Genomic DNA, 25,393 nt, shown 5'->3' with positions numbered 1-25,393 from the left:
AGCTCAGTTCAGGGCAGCTCTGCACCCTCTTTTTCGCCTCTGTCAGTAAGGAGGTGATGATTCCCCTGCGATGCTCAGCCTTGAAGAGAGCAAGGGGAGGTGAGAGTGAAGAGCCCCAGAATTCCTTGTTCAACCTGGAAGGGGGGAGAGAGACTCTGACTGATTTCCCTTTCCCCCCTTCTTCTTCAGCCTCAGAGAGTGTGATAAATTCAGGAGCTGCAGGAAAAGCAGAGGAGGTGGTGGCAGAATTACTTTGAGGGGTGGGATGGGCAGATGGGATGTCAGACTCTCACCATTCTTTTCTGTCAACCACAGACTGAAACAAAGACAGTGTAGTATTTGCCGCAAATGTACCATAAGAGAGTCTGAGGGAAATAGTTCAAATGATGTTTTTAAAATACAACATACATTTAACCAGCTCACTAAATACAGGCTGAGAGAGAATTTAAAACCTTGATTTTCTCTTCATTTTATGTTATTTGGAGCATCAGCTCCCCTCCTCTCCTGGAGTTTGGCCTATTTCAGTTTCATTTTCTGATTTTGATGCTCTAGTACAATGCTACAGAACTCAGGACTGGGAATTCAGGCAGGAGCATAGATAACTGCTTTCTCATTGCAATTTCCAAAGTCATTTTAAAAGCCCACACATGCAACATTTGGGCCTAACCTAATTATCCCTTAATTATGAGATGCTAGGGCAGTAGCACTCAGATTGGTTTCATAACTTACTACCTACATTTTCCACTTGTATGACTAGGCTTGGAAAATTCTTCCAAGAACAGTGTAAGTTAGTCATTCCTCAGGCTTGTGATTGGCCTGTTTGATTGGTAAATGTCTAATTATACATTTTCTGCTGCAGAGTGATAACACAATGGATTGTTCTGGATTTGTACATCAGTGATGCTGCTCATTACCATCTCTTAGGGAGCATAAGCCATTGTGAGACCCAGCCTCACTTGAATCATGTTTTGTTTCATTTTCTTTTTCTTTTAGTTTGATATTTTGCCTTTTTGTGTGGGTTTTGAATGTGATACTTGGTCCTTTTGTCTGAGTGCCTTAACAAACTAAATGCTCCTAGAGCAGCTAAAGGCTCTGCGATTTGATCTGCCAACATGGGTGTGGAGATAATCTCAGGCTTCCCCCTAACTAATTTTTGCCTTTCCCTAGTTCTTTTTCTTTCTTGTATATGATGAGGTTTGAACTTGGGTATCTCTTGGAAGATTTGAGCTTAAAACCTATTGCCTTGCCTCACTGGCAGTGGTGTCATTTCTGGATGGGGCACCACCTTCTATGCACATTTGCCTATTCACAATAAGCCAGAAAAGGAGCTGATCTGACACCACCGCCATCACCAGCTGTTCAGCTCCAATCACATCACAGTCAGAGCTTATGAGTTGATAAGAAGCGAAAAAAGACCCCAGCCTCACACCCCCATGGAGTGTGTGCTGTGACTGGCAGCTGGTAACTGTTGGCTTCTAATTAAAGTTTGAAATCTAAAAAGGCCAGCACAGGAATCCCCCATTGCTACAGAGGTAAGTAATCACTTTCAGGCTCTCTCTACAGGCTCTGCGATGGTGAATGCTTTTGAAGGGACTTCACAAGGAATAAATCGGAAGGGAACCACTTCAACTGGAAGGCATGGGATGTGTAGTTCTAGAGATGGGGGTTCCATGACCACCACCCCCAAAAGAAAACGACGGGTGGTGGTGGTCGTCGGCAACTCCCTCGCAAGAGGGACTGAGCCATCCATCTGCCGTCCAGACCTGGATTCTCGAGAGGTGTGCTGCTTACCGGGAGCTCGAATTCAGGATGTGACTGAGAGGCTTACAGAACTGATCAATTATTCGGATCGCTACCCCCTCCTGCTTCTCCATCTGGGAACTAACGATACAGCCAAGGACGATCTTAAGCGGGTTACTGCAGATTATGTCGAGTTGGGAAGAAGGATCAAAGATTTCAGAGCACAACTGGTGTTCTCATCCATCCTCTCTGTTGAAGGGAAAGGACTGGGTAGGAATCGTTGAATTGAGGAAGTAAATGCATGGTTGCCCAGGTGGTGTCACAGAGAGGGTTTTGGTTTCTTTGACCATGGGACTCTGTTCCGGGCACAAGGATTGTTAGGAAGAGATGGGATCCACCTAACAAAGAGAGAAAGGAGCATCTTCGCGGGCAGGCTTGCAAATTTAGTGAGGAGGGCTTTAAACTAGGTTTGCTGGGGGACGGTGACTAAAACCCTGAGGGGAGTGGGGAAGTTGGATACCGGGAAGAAATGCAAAGAGGACTGCGCAACAAAGGAGGACCCCTGATTCGAATGGAGAGGGTAGGGCGATCAACTGGTTATCTAAGATGTTTGTACACCAATGCGAAAAGCCTGGGTAACAAACAGGAAGAATTGGAGGCCCTGGCCCAGTCCAAGTAGTACGATTTCATTGGGATAATGGAGCCTTGGTGGGATGACTTGCATGACTGGAGTGCTGTCATGGAAGGGTACAAACTGTTCAGGAAGAACAGGCAGGGGAGGAAAGGAGGAGGAGTAACACTGTATGTAGGAGAGCACTATGATTGCTCACAACTCCAGTATATAGAGGGAGAAAAGCCTGTTGAGAGCCTATGGGTCAAGTTTAGAGGTGTAAGCAAAAGCAGTGATGTTGTGGTTGGTGTCTGCTACAGGCTGCTGAATCAGGTGGATGAGATAGATGAGGCTTTCTTCGGACAATAGAAAGAAGTTTCCAGATTGCAGGCCCTGTTTCTCATGGGGGACTTTAATCACCCCGACATCTGTTGGGAGACCAATATGGCAGTACACAAAGAATCCAGGAAGTTTTTGGAGAATGTTGGGGATAACTTCTTAGTACAAGTGCTGCAGGATCCAACCAGAGGCCGTGCGTAGCTTGATCTTCTGCTCCCACACAGGAAGGAGCTAATAGGGGAAGTTGAGGTGGGTGACAACTTGGGAAGCAGTGATTATGAGATGGTAAATTTCAGGATCCTGATCAAAGAAAGAAAAGAGAGTAGTAAAATACACACCTTGGACTTCAGAAAAGCAGACTTCGATTCCTTCAGAGACCTGAAGGGCAGAATCCCCCGGGCTGCTAACATGAAGGGGAAAGGAGTCCAGGAGAGCTGGCAGTATTTTAAAGAAGCCTTATTGAAGGCACAGAAAGAAACCATCCTGATGCATAGCAAGAGAGGCAAACATAGTTGGAGACTGGATTGGCTCACCGGGGAAATCCTTGGTGAACTTAAGCACAAAAAGGGAGCTTACAAAAAGTGGAAACTTGGACAGATGACTAGGGAGGGGTATAAATGTATAGCTCAAGAATGCAGGGGAATTATCAGGAAGGTGAAAGCGCAATTGGAATTGCGACACACAAGAGATGTGAAGGATAACAAGAAAGGTTTCTACAGGCATGTTAACAAGAAGAAGGTGATCTGAGAGGGTGTGGTGGCCCTACTGGACGCAGGTAACCTAGTGACAGATGATGTGGGGAAAGCTGAACTACTCAATGCTTTCTTTGCCTCTGTCTTCACTGACAAGGTCAGTTCCCAGACTAATGCTCTAAGTGACATAATATGGGATGAAGCTTGACAGCTCTTAGTGGGTAAAGAACAGGTTAGGAACTGTTTAGAAAAGCTAAACTTACATAAATCCATGAGCCTGGACTTAATACATCAAAAGGTTCTGAGAGAGTTGGCAAATGTCATTAAGAAGCCTTTGGCCATTATCTTTGAAAAGTCATGGAGATCGGGAGAGATCCCAGATGATTGGAAAAAGACAAATATAGTCTCTATCTTTAAGAAAGGGAAGAAGGACGATCCAGGGAACTATAGGCTGGTAAGTCTTACCTCAGTTCCTGGAAAAATCATGGAGGGGATCGTCAAGCATTTTAAAGCACTTTGAAGAGGGGAGGGTGATCAGGAATAGTCAGCATGGATTCATGAAGGGCAAGTCATGCCTGACCAATCTGATTACCTTCTATGATGAGGTTAACTGGCTCTGTGGCTACGGGGAAGTCAGTGGATGTGATATAGCTTGACTTTAGCAAGGTTTTTGATATGGTCTCCCACAACATTCTTGCCAGCAAGTTAAGGGAATGTGGATTGGATAAATGGACGGAAAGATGGATAGAAAGCTGGCTGGAAGGCCGGGCCCAGCAGGTAGTGATCAACGGCTGAGTGTCAGGATGGTGGTCAGTTTCTAGCGGAGTGCCCCGAGGTTCAGTTCTAGGACTGGTTTTGTTCAACATCTTTATTAATGATCTGCATGAGGGGATGGATTGCACCCTCAGCAAGTTTGCAGATGACACTAAGGTAGGGGGAGAGGTAGACACGCTGGAGGGAGGGGATATGGTCTAGAGTGACTTAGACAAATTGGAGGATTGGGCCACAAGGAATCTCATGAGGTTCAACAAGGACAAGTGTAGAGTCCTGCACTTGGGACGGAAGAATCCCAAGCATTGTTACAGGCCAGGAACCAACTGGCTAAGTAGCAGTTCTGTAGAAAAGGACCTGGGGGTTACAGTGGATGAGAAGCTGGACATGAGTCAACAGTGTGCACTTGTAGCCAAGAAGGCTAATGTCATACTCGGTTGCATGAAGAGGAGCATTGTCAGGCGATCCAGAGATGTGATTATTCCTCTTTATTCAGCTCTGGTGAGGCCACATCTGGAGTATTGTGTCCAGTTCTGAGCCCCCAATTCCAGGAAGGATGTGGATGCATTGGAGAGGGTCCAGCGGATGGCAACCAAAATGATTAGGTGGCTGGAGCATATGACCTACGAGGAGAGGCTGAGGAGTAGGGTCTAGAAGAGAAGAGTGAGGGGGGATTTGATAGCATCCTTCAGCTTCCTGAAGGGAGGTTCCAAAGAGGCTGGAGAAAGGCTCTTCACAGTAGTGATGGATGGTAGAACAAGAAACAATGGTCTCAAGTTGTGGTGGGAGAGGTCCAGGTTGGATATTAGGAAAAACAATTTCACTAGGAGGGCGGTGAAGCACTGGAATGGGTTACCTAGGGAAGTAGTGGAGTCTCCATCCCTAGAAATGTTTAAGTCCTGGCTTGACAAAGCCCTGGCTGGGTTGATTTAATTGGGATTGGTCCTGCCTTGGGCAGGGGGCTGGGCTTGATGGCCTTCTAAAGTCTCTTCCAGCTGTATGATTCTATGAGTACAGGGGAAAAAAGGCATGGATCCAGCAGAGTCCTTGATGGAGAGAGGCAAGTTGGATTGGCCAGACTCCTGCACTTTAATAGAGTGCTCACTCAGAACACTTAGACTTAAAGCCAGAAGGGAGAATCATGATCATCTAGTCTTACTGACTGCACACTGCAGGCCGCAGAACCTTCCACTTCTGCAATGGACCCTAAGTTCTGGCTGAGTTACTGTAGTCCTCACATCATGATTTAAAGACTTAGATTTATAGAGAATCCACCATTTACTCTATTTTATACCTGAAAGTAACACTGCAGAGGAAGGTGAAACACTCCCAAGATCTCTGCCCTTCTCCTTCAAGAGATGTTCCCATGGATGGTCCACATCTGGTCTTGGTCCTGTCCTGGCACCTGGATTGGAGATTTTTAAGCAGTCCCTGCATAGGCCGTGCATGCACAGCACGTTGTTTGGAACAGCACATGTGCAATCCGAGCCCTCCAGTTCCTTTTCAACTGTCCTTGGCCTGAGACAGAGCTCCGCACTTCTCTGTACTCTTCAAACACTAGATTGTTCTTCGGTTAGTTTGTTAGATTGTTCTTGTTGTTATTAGTCTTAGTACGTTAGTAGTTAGTTTTTTTTTCTTTTATCAAAATGGCTGGTTTTTCAGGCATCAAGAGGTGATGTCGGTTTCTGACGGATATTCTCAATGTGTCAGATGCCTCAGTGAAGATCATTCGCCTCAGGCCTACCCTCACTGTGCCAAACTTAAGGCCAGGGATGGAGACTTTTGCCTGAAGATGATTCTTTTAGAAAAGAATCTACACTCTGAATCTGACCCAGGATCACAACCTCGGGTGGTACAATCACCCTCAGGTTCTCCTCATGGGAAAAAGGTGCCTAAAAAGAGGAGCTTCTCAGATCCTCACAGGGATCTTTCTGCTAAGAAATGGTCTCCCACAAGACCAATGCATCGGGGGGGACTTGCGAGCCCTGAGGATCATAGCATGGCTTGTAATAATGCACTGGAGGATTACGGTGCAGGAAGAGGCTTGTATGCCTTCCTCCTGCGACACCTCTGGTACCTCAGGCACCATGGTACCACCTGCTGGCTCAGGTACTGATCCCGAAGAGTCTAAACAGTTGGCGCCATCAAAGGCCTCGGCACCAACAACCACATCGGTACCATTATCAGCACCATAACAGATACCATCGGCACTGATGAAGCTGATATATCCTACGGCACCGATGGCACAAATGGCACCCATGAAATCGTTGGCACTGACCATATCCTCAGTGTTTCCGACTTGCCAACGCACTCTGCCTTCTGCACTGACCATTCCATCAGCATAGCACATGCCAACTTTGGGAGACACTGGCACCGATACTTGCTACACTGTTGCCTAATATGCGGCATGCAGACCTAGCAGTAACATCTGCTCCATAGTCGCCACTCTTCAGTACTGACGTATTGCCCAGACCTACGCCATCACAATACGCCAGCACCATCGCATATCTCCAGTGATGATGAGGAGGGCATACAAGCCTCTTTCTCTCTGCATCATAGTCCTCCAGTGTGCTACTACAAGACATGCTCTGATCCTTGGGTCTTCTAAGTCCCCTTATGGTACATATACCCTCTCCCCTGTACCACATCTAGCACAGTGGCCATACTGGACCTCGTGGAGTTCCTACAGGAGGCATCACAGGGTACATCTAGACTACAGGCTTTTGTCGACAGAAATTTTGTCAACAGATACTGTCGACAAAGCTTCTGTCGACAAATAGCATCTAGACTGCATCCAGTTCTGTCGACAAAGCAAGCCGCTTTGTTGACATGACAGTGTAGACTAGTGTTTCCCAATTTTATTTGGCCACGGAACCCTTTTAAACTCAAAAGAATTTTGTGGAACCCCTAATAGCAGTCTTATATATGGAGCTGAAAAAGTAGACCACAAATAAGTAAGGATAATAATAAACAAATGCTAAACAAGGTCATGAGATCAACACAAATGAAAATTGGTTTCAATAAAATTCATAAATGCTTAATATTTATTATTATTATTATTTTATTTTAATAATAACATTATTGTAATGGAATTTTCTCGCGGAACCCTTATTTTCACTTCGCGGAACTCCAGGGTTCCCCGGAACACCATTTGGGAAACACTGGTGTAGACGCAAAGGACAGCGTAGATGCAATAACGCCTTCTGTCAACAGAACTCCATAAACAAAAGGCGTTATTCCTCGTAGAATGAGGTTTACCGCTGTCAACAAAACTGCTGAGTTCTGTCGACATTATGTCAACAGAACTCAGTGGCAGTGTAGATGCAGGTATAGTTTTGTCGACAAAACCCTGTAGTCTAGGCACACCCACAGTGTGCAACCCAGCCCTTATAAGCAGGGCAGTTTCTACACACCATGCACAACTTCATCTGTGCAGCAGTCTCAGCTCCCAGAGGAGCATGAGGTGCAAGCTCCAGGGGAATAATCTCCTAATGCCTCACCTCTAGCCTTCACTGGATGAGGCTATAATGCTTCCACCACCTTCAGTGGTGGCTGATTTTGCGCATTTTCATGAGCTCTTTAAGCATGTAGCAGCAGAGCTTATAATTGCTCTGGGGGAAGTGTCCAAGCTTCAGAATGATCTCATGGATATCCTCCAGGCATCATCATCAGTCAAAATAGCTCTTCCGATCAATCCAGCTATTTTGAATCCTGCCAATGCCATCTGGCCAATCCCTGCTTCTATACCACTAATGTACAAAGGGCAGACAAGAAACATGTACACGCTAAGGGTTCAGAGTTCCTTTTTACTCACCACACAATGAATTCCTTAGTGGTGGAAGCCACATGCCAGCGCATGAAGCACTGACATTTCCAAATAAGGACAGTGATAGAAATGTAGCCGTGTTAGTCTGGGGTAGCTGAAGCAAAATGCAGGACAATGTAGCACTTTAAAGACTAACAAGATGGTTTATTAGATGATGAGCTTTCGTGGGCCAGACCCACTTCCTCAGATCAAATAGTGGAAGAAAATAGTCACAACCATATATACCAAAGGATACAATTAAAAAAAAATGAACACATATGAAAAGGACAAATCACATTTCAGAACAGGAGGGGGATGCAGGCGGGGGGGAAGGAAGGAAGGTAAGTGTCTGTGAATTGATGATATTAGAGGTGGGGAGAGTGGGATGTTTGTGAGTTAATGGTATTAGAGGGGATAATTGGGGAAGCTATCTTGGTAATGGGTAAGATAGCTTGAGTGTTTGTTCATTCCTTTTTGGAGAGTGTCGAATTTTAACATGAATGTTAAGGACATTCATGTTAAATAAGGACAGTGAGAGACTTAACCTCTTTGATTGCAAAGTCTACACATCCTCAACACTACTGGTCAGGATTTTGAATTATTCAGCTTTACTAGACAAATATGATCTTAAGAATTATGCCAAACTAATGGACTTTGCAGAGATAAAGAGACCACAATTTAGAGCCATTGTGGCTGAGGGACAGATCATTTCCGCCACTGCTTTCCAAGCTGTGTTGGATGCTGCGGATACAGCTGCCAGGACTACTGCAATGGCCATTGTTATGTGCTGGGCCTCCAAGTTCTCCCCAGCCACGTTCCCTTGGGAGATCCAGTCTACTGTGGAGAAGCTGCCCTTTGATGGTGACAAACTGTTCTCTAGCAAAACTAATGAGGTGCTCAATACCATGAAGGACTCACACACCACCCTTCGCACTATAGGCATCCACATACCTGCCAATAGATGTCGCCAGTACCATTATCAACGATAACCAGGCCGGGAATAGAGCCTGCCCTCAAAGATGCAGGCAGCCTTCAGGCTCAGTGTCACAACCACCATCTACCAGGAAGCAAATTGAGGCCTTAGTCAAGCTCCTGGAAACCCCCCTCCCCCCCAGTATTTTCAATGCCATTTGTGACCATACGTACATTTCAAAACTGTCTCCACCCATTTTACCATCAGTGGGTCACTGTCACCTCAGACAAATGGGTGCTTGATATCATCCTCTCGGGCTACTCTATCCCTTTCCTCTGCAGGGATCTCAAAGAACTCCAGTTACTGCATGAGGTGTGTAAACTTCGTATCTGATCTAGGAAAAAAAATTATTTCTGACCCCAAATATGGTGATCAGTTAGACTTTGAGCATGTGGGCAAGGCCCACCAGCCAGATACCTGGGAAAGAATTCTCAGTAATAACTCAGAGCCCTCCCTATCTAGTGTCCCATCACCAGCCATAGGAGGATATGTCTACACTACCCTCCTAATTCGAAATAGGAGGGTAATGTAGTCATACCGCAATTGCAAATGAAGCCCGGGATTTGAATTTCCCGGGCTTCATTTGCATAAAGCCGGCCGGCGCCATTTTTAAATGCCGGCAGTTCGAACCCCGTGCCGCGCGGCTACACGCGGCACGGGGTTCGAACTGCCGGCATTTAAAAATGGCGCCGGCCAGCTTTATGCAAATGAAGCCCAGGAAATTCAAATCCCGGGCTTCATTTGCAATTGCGGTATGACTACATTACCCTCCTATTTCGAATTAGGAGGGTAGTGTAGACATACCCTGAGATATTTGCTGCTAGCAGTCACTGGTTGGCTACATGCCATTGTACGCAGTCTCATCATATCATCCTCTCCACAAACCTGTCAAGTTCAATCTTGAAGCCCTTCTCTGCACCTATTGCCATTTGAATTCATCCTTCTTAAATGTGAGACACCAGAATTACCCATTGTTTTCCAGATGAGCTCTCACCAGTGCCTTGTATAATGATTCTAACACTTCCCTGTATCTGCTGGAAATAACTTGCCTGTTACAGCCTTGGACTGCATTAACCATCCTACAATCAACCAATACACTCAGGTCTGTTCCCTCCTCTGTCACTTCCAACTGCTAATTCCCCAATGTATAAATACTTATTAGGCCTTAAGTGCACAAGTTTGCACTTTGCACTATTAAATTTAATCTAATTTCTATTACTCCAGTTTACAAGGCCCTCCAAATCATCATCTATGATATTCAGGTCCTCCTCTATATTGGCAATACCTCCCCTTGCAGCAAATTTTATTAGCACATGTCCACTTTCTATGCCAAGATCGCTAATAAAAACGTGAAATAAGTTTGATCTCCCAAACCAATCCCTGAGAAACTCCATTAGTTTAGTAATCTTCCTCCAACTTGCTAGTTCATCTTTCAGTATGGCACATTATAATGTTCCCTGTGACGGTTCCCGCCCCTCTTTACAAAAATGACTTATGGACACAAATATGTATAATTTGAAGATGCTTTGGACAAAATGTAACCTATCAATTTCAATGTCTCAGTGTGCTGGATTTGTATAGCTTACTTTGGTGTATGTGTTATTCTTGTATGTAAAGTTAGAAATATGGAGTATGAAATGTATGGTTTTAAATGTGCAAATGAAAGCCATCAAAGGTGTTTCCCTCAATGTCTGGTCGTTCCCCTGCAAACAGCCTCCTTTGTCCTTTAAGTCTTAGCAGGTGTTGGTCTTGGGAACACAAGTGACCTAACCAGTACAGTCTGACCAGGTAATTTTCCTTGGAAGGGTGGAATGTAGAGACAAAGAATTCTCACCCAAAAGGAAGGCCATTTAAGATGCAAAGTTTTCAGGGCCCTGGCCTTTGGCTGGCATGTCACACCCAAGAGAATGAACCAGAAACCCCCAGGGAAAAAAGAACTTCCTTGGAATGGAGTTTTAGCTGGAACAAGAACAGTTTTGTAAGTTTATACTGAGGTTTTAGTGTGTTAGAACTAGCTGTGTGTTTTCTGTTATTTTAAAAATGTCATCTACTTTACTCTGCTTGTTTTCGCTTCCATCTACTTAAATCCTACTGCTTGTACTTAGTACGATCACTTTAATTGTCTGTCAAGCCCAATGTAAATAATTGCTACCTGGGGGAGCAATCAGTGTAGGCATCCTCCTTCCATTGCTAAAGGGGGCTCACCTGAATGATTTATTTGGGGTTCTGATCCCATTTGGGAAGTGGTTTCTCTGGAGCTGAGCCCGAAACTACATTCTCCTCAGACCTGAAGAGTTTCAGTGTCTGTACTGCTCTTTGCGAAGGCAGTGATCTCAACTCGGAGCCTGTGCTGGGTGGGACCAGGAGATCTAGCCAAGAACAACAGGGTGGTGAGAAGCCCCAGAGAGCAAGGAGGCGAGTGCCAGTGGCTTTGTCAGCACACCAAGAAGCACCCCCAAGGGGTTTTCTGTGACTGCCTCTGTAATGCCCTTTTTAATCAGTTCCTTATCCACCTTTCAGTTTTCATATCAATTCCCATCATCTTCAATTTAAGGCGTTATAACAAATACCTTACTGAAATCTAGGGAGCACTGCATTTCCTTTATCTAAAATAATTGGTTATCTTCTCAAAGTATTCTCACGCATCTTCCAAGTATTCCAAGTATCTTCTCAAAGAAAGATAAGATTGGTCTGGACTCAGGCACAATCTACTTTTAGTAAAAGCACATTATATTTTATCCCAATGACTATATACCCCATGTCGTTAACTATTTTTTCTGAGTACTTGTTCTGCTCTCTCTGTGGGGAGTAGTTCATACACACGTAAGTCCTCCCCATTGTTTCTCCCCAGAATGACCACAGGCTTCCTTAAAATCTTCCAGCGGACGTGGCTGTTAGTCATATGCTTCCCCGTCACATAACCCAGTATTCTAAGTATCTTCTCAAAGAAAGATCAGGTTGGTCTGGACTCTGGCACAATCTACTTTTTAGTAAAAGCACATTATATTTTATCCCAATGACTATATATCCCATGTCAAATTCTCAACCCAGGTGCAAATTCTCTTCATCCAGAAAGTTAACTAAATCTGGCACAACTGTGACTGAGCCCCAACCTTCTTGAATGATTGACTTACTTCATACCCTGCTCTTTAAATGGTCAGTCCATGCCTTAACTGTATTCATTTCTCTGGGAAATGTATTTAAAATGGCTTCAGGGATTGGCATGAAACACACAAAGAGATTTGTCTTTGGGCCAAATGACAAGAGTTTAATTTCTTGAGCTCTTCACCTTTTTTACCAAAGGTCGAGTGGAAAACTGATACAGTGAAGGGACAATACATCACCTATTGGATCGAAACAGGTGTGTAATACAGACAAATTAAAATCCTAGTACAAATTATGTTTTTAGCAGGCTTGCAAAAGAGCTACTTCAGGGTAACACAGAGGCATTTTAAAAAGCCTTCAGTTTTTCAATTTGAGCATTCTAAAGCAGTAAAATATTTTGGTCCAGATTTGTTCAGGGAAGTAATACTTTTGTCCTCCTCCCCTCTCCAGTCCAGATAAAGCAGAATTCATGAAAGATTGTGAAAGCTCATACTCCAGCTGGAAGTTCTCTGGTGATTTTCGAACCTGGGTCAAAATGTCCTTGGTGAAAACAAAAGAGGAAGATGGGAGTGAAACTGTGGAATTCAAACAGGAGGTAAGTAGTACTCTGTAACGGTTTTCTAAATGTGTCAGAACACAGCTCATTTTCATTCTGTACATGTTGCGAGAATCATTCCATACATACAGTGCTGCATTAGTAATCTTGTTTAATAGAGTTCCTTAGGGTAGCATGGCTTTGAAGATGCTAACTGAGATGCACAGTGGCAGATAAAATTGACTTTCATGTTTCATTGGTCCTTATGCCAGATCACCAATGAGCAGCTTCATCACTTTCCCACATTTCATAAAACTACAACACAGCAAAGAATTTATATTGCCCTTATGGCTTTACTAGAATCAGAGAATCCTAGAGCTGGAAGAGACCTCAGGCGGTCATCCAGTCCAGCCCCCTGCCCAAAGCAGGACCAGTCCCAACTAAATCATCCCAGCCAGGGTCTTGTCAAGCCAAGACTTAAACACCTCTAGGGATGGAGATTCCACTACTTCCCTAGGTTACCCATCCCAGTACTTCACCACCCTCCTAGTGAAATACTTTTTCCTAATATTCAACCTGGACTTTCCCCACTGTAACTTGAGACCATTGCTCCTTGTTCTGCTATCCGTCACTACTGTTAACAGCCTCTCTCCATCCTCTTTGGAACCTCCCTTCAGGAAGTTGAAGGCTACTATCAAATCCCCCCTCACTCTGCTCTTCTGCAGACTAAACAAACCCAAATCTCTCAGCCTCTCCTCATAAGTCATATGCTCCAGCCTCCTAATCATTTTGGTTGCCCTCTCCAATGTGTCCACATCCTTTCCATAGTGGGGAGCCCAGAGCTGGACGCAGTACTCCAGATTTGGCCTCACCAGAGCTGAATAAAGGGGAATAATCACTTCTCTAGATCTGCTGGCAATACTCCTCCTAATATGCCATTAGCCTTCTTAGCTACAAGGGCACACTGTTGACTTATGTCCATCTTCTCATCCACTTTAATCCCCAGGTCCTTTTCTGCTGAACTGCTACTTACGACAGTTCGTCCCCAGCATGTAACAATGCTTGGGATTCTTCCGTCCCAAATACCTGACTCTGCACTTGTCCTTGTTGAACCTCATCAAATTTCTTTTGGCCCAATTCTCCAGTTTGTCTAGGTGGTCTGGAAAAACTTGCCTGAACAGAGAAGCCAAGACACTCAAGGATCAGAGTAATAATAAAGAATGAGATGGTCTACACTAGAAATTAGACAGATTTAACTACATCCATTAAGGGTGTGAAGCTCAGCTCTGTGAGGCTATGTCTAGACTACAATGATTTATCGGAAAAAGGTATGCAAATTGCACTCCGCAGTTTGCTTATCTTTTTTGATAGTTTTTTCGGAAGAGGCTTTTCTAAAATTTGGCCCATCTACACTGGGCAAATTTCAGAAAAACCTCCCCTTTCAGAAGAGTGCTTCCGAAAGAGCATGTCTGTTCTTCCGCAAGCAAACAAGCAAAAAAAGCAGAAGAGCAGAACTGTTCCCTGGATGCAGCAGAGGGTTTTTTTGGGATTCCTCCGGTATCCAGGAAAAACTGCGTAGTGTCAGCATATCCTGAGAGGCATTGTTAAGCTCTCCTAAGTCTCCTGGAGATAGCATTAGGTCTATGGAAGAACTGCCTTTCAAAGATGTGGATTACTTCGATGAGCTGATGAACAGAGCCCTAACACATTCAATCCATTTTGGCCAATTTCACACTCATAGAATTTTAAAAATCAAATTGCATGATTTCAGCTATTTAAATCTGAAATGTCATGGTATTGTAATTGTGGGGGTCCTGACCCAAAAATGAGTTGTCTGCGAATGGGGGGATCTCACAAGGTTATTATAGAGTGGATGGTGGTATCTGCTACCCTTATTTCTGGAGTTGCTGGTAGTGGTGGTGATGTGTTCCGAGCTGGGCAGCTGGAGAGCAATGGCTGCTGGCCAGCAGCCCAGCTCTGAAGGCAGAGCCACCACCAGCAGTAGAGTAGAAGTAAGGATGGCATAATGTAGTTCTGCCACTTTTATTTTTGTGCTGCTGCCTGCAGACTTGGGCCCTCAGGCAGCAGCCACCACTCTGGCCACCAGCTCTGAAGGCAGCAGCACAGAAGTAAGGGTGACACGGTGTGGCATTACTTACCACTTACTGCTGCTGACAGGGCATGCCTCAGATCTGGGTGCCACTGCTCTCTGGCCACCTAGCTCTGAAGGCAGCACAGGAATAAGAGTGGCAATATCATGTCACCACCTCCCCCTCCCCCTGCTAAAAAAAACCTTGCAACCTCCCTGTAATTCCCCTTTTGAGAATTGCTGTTCTCCTCTGTGAAATCTGTATAGTACAGGGTAAAAGCACGCAAAAGACCGGATTTTACAGTCCAGGATGTGTTTTTCATGGCTGTGAATTTGGTAGGGCTCTACCAATTAGAGAACCCCTCCCATCTGTGTAGATCTCTTTCTCCAGGGTTAGCCCCTCGTGGGCTGCTGCCACTTTATTTACCTACACCATCACAGGTACGGGTGATTGCAGCTCCCATTGGACAGAAACAGTGATATGTAGTAAATGGGAGCTCTGATACCCTCTTACCAGTGGAGGCACAGGTAAATGCAGTGGTTGGGGGGATGGTCTATGAGAGCTAACCTTGGCAGACCCACGTCCAGTCCATGGACCAGTATTTGCCCACCCCTGCTGTAGACAGTTCCAATATTGAAGCGTTACAGTGGTGCTGTAGCATTTTAAATATAGATAAGCCCTAACTTGTCTCATTCCCTATGTTGTTTGGAAGGAGGCATCTGCAAAATCAGTTAGAACTGCAATTGCCTTGTATGAAAACTGCCAGCTGTGACTGGCAGGTGAAGCATTTCTTTGCTAAGAGCAGGAGACTATAGACATTTGGTTTTAGAAGAGCATGTGTGTTAACTTGTTGCATAATTGGAAAGAGAAATATTCACTGGGACATACTCTGTTTTCCTCTTTGGATGACGTGTCTTTCAGTTCACAAACTCAGCTTCTCTGTGCAGAAGCAACATGGGGCACTTGCAAAGCTCCAAAGCAGTGATGTCAGGAAAAGAGTATCCTATAGGAGAGGAATTCCAAAGCCAGAATGTAGTAAGAGTTTAAAAAAAAAAAAAAAAAGGTTGAGCAATGAAATTCAGAGTTAACCAGAAAAAGCATTTTTAGAAATCTGTTCAATATGTAAAAGCAAATCATGGGTTTACAGGATAGATGGTGTGGGTCTTGAGGATTAAACTAAGCTTCCTAGTGGTACACCCTTATACTGGAGGATGAGTTAAGTTTGTTAAGTCTGGCTATGAGGTAATGAGAAACAAGACTTATTGACATTGAAAACACTTTAGGTCAGTGCAAAGTAGACCTTGCTACAGCTTATACTGAGATTCTAGAGAAATCCAGATACTGACTAAATTGTGAACAAGTCATTCAGTGACAGTATTTCCCATGCTTGAGAGCACTGCTGGATAAGTTTGTTCCCTTACTAACAATAGTACCTGAAATCAGGATGATCTACCATGAAGCTCTTTTTTACCTTGTAATCCTCCAGAATCTGATATTTCAGCATCTTGAATGTTTGCAAGAGAACAACAAAGCCTTATTGGAGGTGGAGTCAACTTGTGACTTTTAATGACCATCCACTGAGCTTGACTCAAGGAATTCCTTTCCATGTGAACCCTTGTCCCTTGGAAGAACAGCAGATCCTTGAGATGATTTACACGGACTCCTTGAAATGACCTTTTTTCCATCTAAATAAGGAGATTTATGCCACTGTTCTGAGCAGGCCCTGCCAAAGACTTTGCGGGACACAAGGCAGCACACTATGGTTGGCTGAGCTGCATGGCTGCGCAGCTCCCAGTCAGGGCAGTGAGTGAGCGGCTGGGTGGGTGGAGCCGGGAGCTGGGCAGTGTGAGGCCCTGAATGCACGGGGCTGTGGGGCTCAAGGCAACTGCCTCACTCACCTTGCTCAAAGGCCAGGCCTGGTTCTGAGGGTTCCTGATACAATTGTATATTCTTCTAATACTGCTCTCGTTACTGTATTCTGTCCCATGGGACTGGTTCGCCCAATGCAACGAAGAATGTAGCATTTCAGCTTAGTAATGGTTTTATATACAGGCAGTCCCCGACTTACATGGATCCGACTTACGTCGGATCCCTAGATACGAACGGGGTGAGGCAACTCCCGCACATGCGCAGCAGCATTCCCGGGGCTCGCTCACCTGGGTCCTAGGATCCTCCTCCTCCTCGGGCCGGCTCCGACTGGGGTCCCGCAGAGCTGCCGGGCAGAGGAAAAGTGCCTCCCCACGCCCGCTGCCCCCCCCCCCCCCGCCAGCAACAGGCTGCCCCCTCCCCTGAGCAACAGGCTGCCGAACAGACAAAAGCAGCCTCTCTGCCCCTCCTCCCCTCTATACATGCCGGGCTCCCGGAGCGCAGCAGCGTCCCCGGGGCTCGCTCACCCGGGTCCTAGAATCCACCTCCTCCTCCTCTTCGGCCGGCTCCAACTGGCCTCTGCCTGCAGCAGCTGGCCACAGGGACAGGGATCCCGCAGAGCTGCCGGGCAGAGGAAAAGTGCCTCCCCACGCCCGCTGCCCCCCCGCCCCCCGCGGCCTCGCATCCTGCACGCCTCCCCCCTTCCCCCCTGCCAGCAAAAGGCTGCCCCCTCCCCTGAGCAACAGGCTGCCGAACAGCAGACAAAAGCAGCCTCTCCGCCCCTCCTCCCCCTATACATGCTGGGCTCCCTGGGCAAACAAAGACTCCACCAAAACAAACAAAGTGCTGGCCTCATTGTGTTAGCAAAAAAAGGACCCTCCTCCTAGAACCCTGGGTGGTGTGTGGAAATAAAGCTATTAGCTCAAAGCATGGTGCAGAGCTGTTTGGTATTTGATGAGTTACTCCTTTAGTCTTGAGTTTGTCACAGGGACAGAAATAGATGTGAAATCTTCTGAACAGGGGAACAGACAGCAAAACAAACATTAGAGGGGAGTTAACCTTTCCCTATGCTATCCAAAACTAAAAAAAATGTTTGGCTAGAGTTTCCCCTACAATATGTACCAGTTCCGACTTACATACAAATTCAACTTAAGAACAAACCTACAGTCCCTATCTTGTACGTAACCCGGGGACTGCCTGTACATGCTCCTATGATGTTAACACAAGAAGAATGTTTCAAAGGTTAGGTTTAGAATTGTGGAATTAATTCCAGTTTCATACTGGCCTCTGAGAAAGTTCTGTATCTTGCACAGGCAACATGTAGCCTGAGCTGCAGAGTTGCTAACCACAGTTGTTATAGTGGTACTTTAAGGCAAACTTTTAGATATCCTTGGCCCAGGCCATGGATTGAGACCTGGATTCAGAATTCTTTGGGGAGGCAGTGTAAGGAACAAAGGACAGGTCTTATGTGCTCATGGTAGCCATGTTGGGAGGAGACACACTAATGTGCCTTTTGTTCTAGTTGGAGATCACTAAAGACAGATGTCTTCTTGCTCAAGTATATTACATTGCTGTAGTCCATAACTAAGAGTAAGTAAGCTGCCAGTATGGGATTATGTCTCTTAGCCAACTTCAGATGATATAAAACATTAGTTGTGGATGTTACTCTCTGAGGGTATGTCTACACTACATCACTAATTCGAACTAACTTAATTCGAATTAGTTGATTCGAAATAAGCTAATTCGAATTAGTGCATCTAGACCTAAAAACTAATTCGAATTAGCATTTTGCTAATTCAAAATAGCATGTCCACATTGAGTGGACCCTGAACCGAAGTTATGGCTGGCCAGAACCAGTGCCGGCAGGGCATCAGGTTAGGACTTAGAGTATGGAACTACTGCCTCAAGCTAGCCGAGGGCTGTGCTTAAAGGGACCCGACCCCCACCCCGGACAGACAGTTCTCAGGGTTCCCTGCTTGCTTGTCTAACTGCATGAGGGACAGCAAAGCAGTCCTGTCTTGGAGTGCCCTGAGTGCCCACACTGGGCACATCACAGCACTTGGCCATCAGCTGGGCTGCACTTGCCGCAGGCTGCCATCTGGGGGGATGGTCAATTGGGGGGCTGTCAGGATCCAGGAGGCCCTGCAGGAGAACTTCCGCCCCGAGGAGCCCGCAGAGCCACCCCAGTCCTCCCCATCAGGGGCTCATGCTCCATTCCTCCCCCACCTCCTTCCACTTACCTCTCCCTTGCCCCCCTTCCTGATGTAAAAAATAAAGGACACGTGTTCAAAAATAGAAAATCTCTTTATTTAACAAAACTGGGGGGGGGGGGATTAACCTCTGGGGCGACTGGGAAAAGGAGGTGGGAGAGGGGAAGAGAGAGGGTGGAAGAGGGGAGGGGGAAACCTGGGAGGAGGGAGCTGGAAGGGGGAAGCCAGGGGAAGGAGGAGGAGGGGGAAGTATAAAACTATGGTACGCCATATCTTCAGTACTGTGTACAGATGTGGTCTCCTCACCTCAAAAAAGATATTTGGCCTTGGAAAGGGTTCAGAAAAGGGCAACTAAAATGATTAGGGGTTTGGAACAGGTCTCATATGAAGAGAGGCTAAAGAGACCGGGACTTTTGAACTTAGAAAAGAGGAGACTGAGGGGAGATATGATAGAGGTATATAAAATCATGAGTGGTGTGGAGAGGGTGAATAAAGAAAAGTTCTTCATTAATTCCCATAATAGAAGGACTAGAGGACACCAAATGAAATTAATGGGTAGCAGGCTTAAAACTAATAAAAGAAAGTTCTTTTTCACACAGCTCATTGTCAACCTGTGGAACTCCTTGCCACAGGAGGCTGTGAAGGCTAGAACTATAACAGACTTTAAAGAGAAGTTAGATAAATTCATGGAGGTTGGGTCCATGGAGTGCTATTAGCCAGGGGGTAGGAATGGTGTCCCTGGCCTCTGTTTGTGGAAGGCTGGAGATGGATGGTACGAGACAAATCGCTTGGTCATTGTCTTCGGTCCATCCCCTCTGGGGTAGCTGGTGCTGGCCACTGTCGGCAGACAGGCTACTGGGCTAGATGGACCTTTTGGTCTGACCCAGTACGGCCGTTCTTATGTTCTAAGCTCAGGGTCGGGGTCTCACTGGACCAACTTGATTTTCATGCAAACCTGCTCCTGGGTTTGCATGTGGCCTTTGGTGGCCAGGCTGGCAGCTATCCTGCCCTAGATGGCCATTTTCCTGTGCCTAGTGCGGAGATTGTGGACGTTGGAGGCCTCCCCCCAAACCTCGATGAGGTCCATGATCTTCACACTAGACCAGGCGGGTGCCCACCTCTTGCGGCCCCGGGCAGGCTCCTGGGAGCTGCCAGCCTTGTCCTGGGAAGAGGTGGATTACTGGGTAGCAGCGGGTGGCTGGCTCATGCTGTGCCAGGTGCAGGGTCTGCTGGCTGGGTGCTGGCAGGCTTGCAACTGGCGCAAGCACTGTAGCCAGACTGTAGCACCTTTAAGGGCTCTGGGGCCGGGAGGGGGGCAGAAGAGTTTCCCTGGTTTGGCCCAGAGTGGCCACCAGGGCAACCTGGGAAGGGCTAGCCTCTACTAGTTCGAATTAAGTGGCTACCCAGCCCTTAATTCGAACTACTTAATTCAAACTAGGCGTTACTCCTCGTAGAATGAAGTTTACCTAGTTTGAATTAAGCACTCTGCTAGTTTGATTTAAATTTGAACTAGCGGTTTGTACGTGTAGCCCCTATTGAAGTTAATTCGAACTAATGGCTGTTAGTTCGAATTAACTTTGTAGTGTAGACATACCCTGAGAGGTTAGCATCTGCATAGAACCCAAGAGCAATCTTAAACCGCAGACTAAATTAACTAGTTGTATGTACTTTCAATCAAAGGAAACTACAAACTCCCTGAAAAAATTTCCTCTGCCTTGCAACCTAGTCTTTGTCTTGCTCAGTCAGATTCAACCAGATGTTGAGGGGTATATAATGATGTGTCATCTGCATAGTGTTAACAATTTTTTATTTTCTGAAGTCTTCCATTGAGATGCTTGAGCCTATAAAGTGCACCAATTAGCAATGAAATCACAGATAAAAAAATCTGTCTGTGATAAGAATTCCTCTAGTCCAAATGTCTTGTAGTCTCTGATCATCAGTGTTAGCAGAACTCTAGCCATTACTATTCATACAAATATAAAGTAGTTGGATTTTTGAGCTCACAAGCATGTGCTTTGAAATGTACGTAAGTTAACAGCTGAGGCATAATTACATTTGCCCTAGTTTGATGGTAAAAGATAAATCACATGCCTTTTCACTTTGTTGGAGTGGATATAGTACATTTAGCCTTTCAGAAAGTCAAATGTAAATTTAGAAAACGACATGCCAGAACAAGTGAGCCAGATAGTAGGGAAAATTCATAGTCAATTTTGGAACTAATCCAGTCTTTTTTCGGTTATATTTACTTTCTTCCATATCTTTGACTTAGATTTCTACTGTACTACTCCTTTCCTGTCATACAGATTTCTTGAATGAAAGTAGCTGAGTTGGAACTACATTTCTATATTGGACAGGCAATTACAGTGGACTGGAATGAGTACTTTTCTCTAGCCTATAGCAAAATTTTATGGTAAACTTTTTTGTGGTTAACCTCCATACAGTTTAAACATTTACCTATTGGACCCTGTAACTCAGACTGTACACTATACAAACCTATACCTCAGACTGGTTATTAGTGAGGTATAGGCTATGATTATTTTTCTCATCCTCAGTATATTTCTGAAGAAAAAATTAAGAGATAAGCTATTTTTATTAATTACCTTTTTCATAGTAGTGCTGAATTTTAATAATGGAAAATTCCTATCACCTACACCTGGCTCTAGATATTTTTAAATTTTACTGTACTTGACAGTAAAAAAAACAACAACCCCTAATAGTGTTTATGATGCACAAACCCATTTGTATTACATTAGTATTTTATGTATATGTCAAGTAGGGATGCAAAAATCCCATTTAATTAGTTAAACAGAGGCTTGTAGGTTGTAACAGATCAGTTTCCATCTGTCGCTATTTGGTTTAGGTAAAATAGGTCACTTTATCTATCTGTGGGCTTGTCTTCACTATCAGCCGGATAGACCTGACAGCGATTGATCCAGCAGGAGTCAATTTATCATGTCTAATGTAGATGAAATAAATTGACTGCCAATCTCTCTTCTGTTGACTCTGGTACTCCACCTCAATGAGAAGCACAAGGGGACTCGATGGGAGAGCATTTCCTGTCGATGCACCCTTGCAAGACACTGCAGTAAGCAGATCTAAATACATTTGCTTTGGCTATGCTATTCAGACAGCTGAAGTTATGTAACTTAGCCTACCACTAAAGATCTGTTACTTCAAATAAACCGAAATTGTACACGTTTTGGGAGAATCAGGGTATTCAGATAGAGATGTGTGATTTGCCTTGAGCTTTGAAAACAACTAAGTGTAAAGTATGGTTGTGTTTTATTATAATGTTTCTTGACCTTTTTGGAACAAACTCAGCTTTTCTTATTTCTCACAGATAGGCTGTGTCTAGACTGGCCACTTTTTCCGGAAAAGTAGCCGCTTTTCCGGAAAAACTTGCCAGCTGTCTACACTGGCCGCTTGAATTTCCGCAGAAGCACTGACGATCTCATGTAAGATTGTCAGTGCTTTTGCGGAAATACTATGCTGCTCCCGTTCGGGCAAAAGTCTTTTTCTGAAAAACTTTTGCACAAAAGGGCCAGTGTAGACAGCAGAGATTTGTTTTCCGCAAAAAAGCCCCGATCGCGAAAATGGCGATCGGGGCTTTTTTGCGGAAAAGCGCGTCTAGATTGGCCACGGTCGCTTTTCTGCAAAAAGTGCTTTTGTGGAAAAGCGTCTGTGCCAATCTAGACGCACTTTTCCGAAAATGCTTTTAACGGAAAACTTTTCCGTTAAAAGCATTTCCGGAAAATCATGCCAGTGTAGACGTAGCCATAAAGTAGCCTCTTTTTTTAAAAAATTAAGTAGATTAGATTGAAATTGAACCAGCTATAGGAACCTTCCCTTTCTATTTGTACAATACCTAACTAAACTAGACCAATACTTGCTTCTAGTCCCCATTTAGTGTAATAGCAGGATGGACTTTTGATGCAAGAACTGAAGTAAACTGCCTTTTTTTTTTCTTTTCTCCAGACTAGTGTGGTTAACTACATTGACCAGAGGCATAAGCCAGCAAGTGACCAGTTGTTTTTTGTGGTATTTGAATGGAAAGATCCATTTATACAGAAAGTTCAAGATGTAAGTAAATGCTTGTCTTTCAGACTCTTGCATGATTTAATTTAAAACTAAGAAATTCACAGCATACAATGCTCAGAAAAAGTTGGAGGAAGGCTAAAATTACCTAAGTAAAAGGAATTCTCCCAGTTCTCTCAAACTCATCTAAATGTTGCTGAGGTCAAGATCATCTTCTGCCTCTCCTTGATTTGATAATTTGCATAGTAATTACAGTATTATGAGTGTGCACACACACAACTAAATTGTATAGACAAAATTTGCTTCTAAATCTGAACTTTTGTTTGTTTGAGAATAGCCAGGAAGAAAACACTGATCTCAAGAGAGATTTAGAAAGGATAAAAATACCAAATCAGGAAAATGCTTTTAGAGAGTAGGAGCTAATAACATATGAAATGTATAAGGCAAAAACAATTATAACTTGAAATGTAATTTTATAATACATTGAACATAGGTTTAGTATAAGAGGAGACAAAAATAATAGTTTAACTCTTTTGCAGATTGTCACTGCCAACCCGTGGAACATGATTGCTCTACTATGTGGTATTTTCTTGGCTCTGTTTAAAGCAACAGACTTTGCCAAATTAAGCGTTAAGTGGATGATCAAAATCCGCAAGAGGCACCTGAAGAGGAGAAGTCAAGCAATGAACCACATAAGCTGAGGACTAAACCACCTTGAAAACATTTTTAATACACTGGATAAAATTTCAACTGTAACAATGCAGCAGTTACATAAAGAGTTGTGTGCTTTAAGTAAATTGAAATTTGAACAACCCCACTAAACACATGCCTTTTAAGTTATGAACTTGACAGCATTTCAGAACTGAATACAGACGTTTGTATTTAGTTTGAGTCTAAACAGCAGTTTAAGCTTTTCTGAGTAAGCAAAATGAGCTGCCCTTGCTACCATAAGAGTGTCCTGAATCAATAAAATGATTTGTTGCCCTCATTGTGATCTTCCCAGGCATAGTTACTATCTGTGAACAGTAAGGAGCAAAGCAATTCACACGATGAATGTAAAGCACTCTCTTAAATCTTCAACCTGTAAGCTAGAGCACAGAATATCTTGGATTTTTATCAAACATTTCACATTTAGTTCAAATGCAGGGACTGTGTATTAAAGCTGCTTTTAAAGCAAGTTGCGTTGTGCGCCTTAATACTTCATTTGTAGAATGATTCTTCCATAAAACAGATTCTCAAATACTTATGAAGTCAATGATAGTTTAGTGAGAGCAAAATTTGACCATAAATTGAGGTGTTGACCATTTGTTGTAGTTAATACACAAGCAAGTCTATAGAGTAGGGTTGCCAGGTATCCGGTATTGAACTGGACAGTCTGGTATTTTCACCTCCTGTCTGGTAAAAAAAAAATTCAGAAAATACCGGACACCCTAAAATGTCCAGTATTTTCTGATTTTTTTTTCCAGCCAGGAGGCAAAAATTATGGGAGCTTACCAGGTCCTGCAGGGGATCTGAGCTGTCCAGCCCAGTGCAAGGAGGCAAGATGGCGGGCAGCCACTGGCAGCCCATTAGGACCAAAAAGCCTCAAAAGCATTTCTTAAAGAGACCACGCTGGGATTTTTTCTTAACAACTCTCAGGGTCCCTTTTTTTTGGAGGGAGTGGGGGGGGAGGGGGCGGCCCTCGTTGGTTCCTTCAGCACTTGTACCAAGAGGTTATCTCCAAAACTTCCTGGATTGTTTGTGTACTGCTGTATTGGTCTCCCAACAGATGTTGAGGTGATTAAAGTCCCCCATAAGAACCAGGACCTGTAATCTGGAAGCATCTCTCTGTTTGAAGAAAGCCTCATCTACCTCATCCATCTATAGCACACACCAACCACATCACCCCTGTTGCTTCCACCTCTAAACTTAACCCATAGACTCTCAACAGGCTTTTCTCCCTCTATATACTAGAGCTCTGAGCAATCATACTGCTCTCTTACATCCAGTGCAACTCCTCCTCCTTTTCTCCCCTGCCTGTTCTTCCTGAACAGTTTATACCCTTCCATGACAGCACTCCAGTCATGTGAGTCATCCCACCAATTCTCCATTATTCCAATCAAATCATAGTTCTTTGACTGGGCCAGGGCTTCTAATTCTTCCTGTTTGTTTCCCAGGCTTATTACATTTGTGTACAAACATCTTAGATAACCAGTTGATTGCCCTACCTTCTCCATTTGAATCAGGGGTCCTCCTTTGTTACTCGTTCCTCCTTGTGTTTCTTTCCGGTATCTGACCTCCCCACTTACCTCAGGGCTTTGATCACCATTCCCCAACTAACCTAGTTTAAAGCCCTCCTCACTAGGTTTGCAAGCCTGCCCGTGAAGATGCTCTTTCCTCTCTTGGTTAGGTGGATCCCATCTCTTCCTAACAATCTTAGTGCCCGGAACAGAGTCCCATGGTCAAAGAAACCAAAGCTCTCTCTCTGACACCACCTGTGCAATCACGTATTTACTTCCTCAATTTCATGATCCCTATCTGGACCTTTTCCTTCAACAGGGAGGTTAGATGAGAACACAATTTGTGCTTCAAATTCCTTGATCCTTCTTCCCGGCGCTACATAATCTTCTATGACCCACTCAA

The 25,393-nt window shown here is 44.5% G+C and overlaps 1 protein-coding gene across 7 annotated transcripts in view; it reads left to right on the top strand.

Annotated features, from left to right (window-relative positions):
• Positions 1–23,948, top strand: part of PACC1 (proton activated chloride channel 1) — an 82,211-nt gene extending 58,263 nt beyond the window's left edge. For all 7 annotated transcript variants that reach the window (XM_075925160.1, XM_075925158.1, XM_075925159.1 and 4 more), the window contains 3 exons: positions 12,486–12,630; positions 22,712–22,816; positions 23,311–23,948. In XM_075925160.1, coding sequence (XP_075781275.1) covers positions 12,486–12,630; positions 22,712–22,816; positions 23,311–23,472 — 412 coding nt within the window. In that variant the 3' untranslated portion in view covers positions 23,473–23,948. The remainder of the gene's footprint in view (positions 1–12,485; positions 12,631–22,711; positions 22,817–23,310) is intronic.
• Positions 23,949–25,393: the final 1,445 nt, after the last annotated feature.

This window comes from Pelodiscus sinensis, chromosome 3 (genome assembly GCF_049634645.1).
Source record: "Pelodiscus sinensis isolate JC-2024 chromosome 3, ASM4963464v1, whole genome shotgun sequence".
Lineage (NCBI taxonomy): Eukaryota > Metazoa > Chordata > Testudines > Trionychidae > Pelodiscus > Pelodiscus sinensis.
The sequence above is the reverse complement of the archived record's forward strand: the minus strand, read 5'-3'. Positions and strand labels throughout refer to the sequence as shown.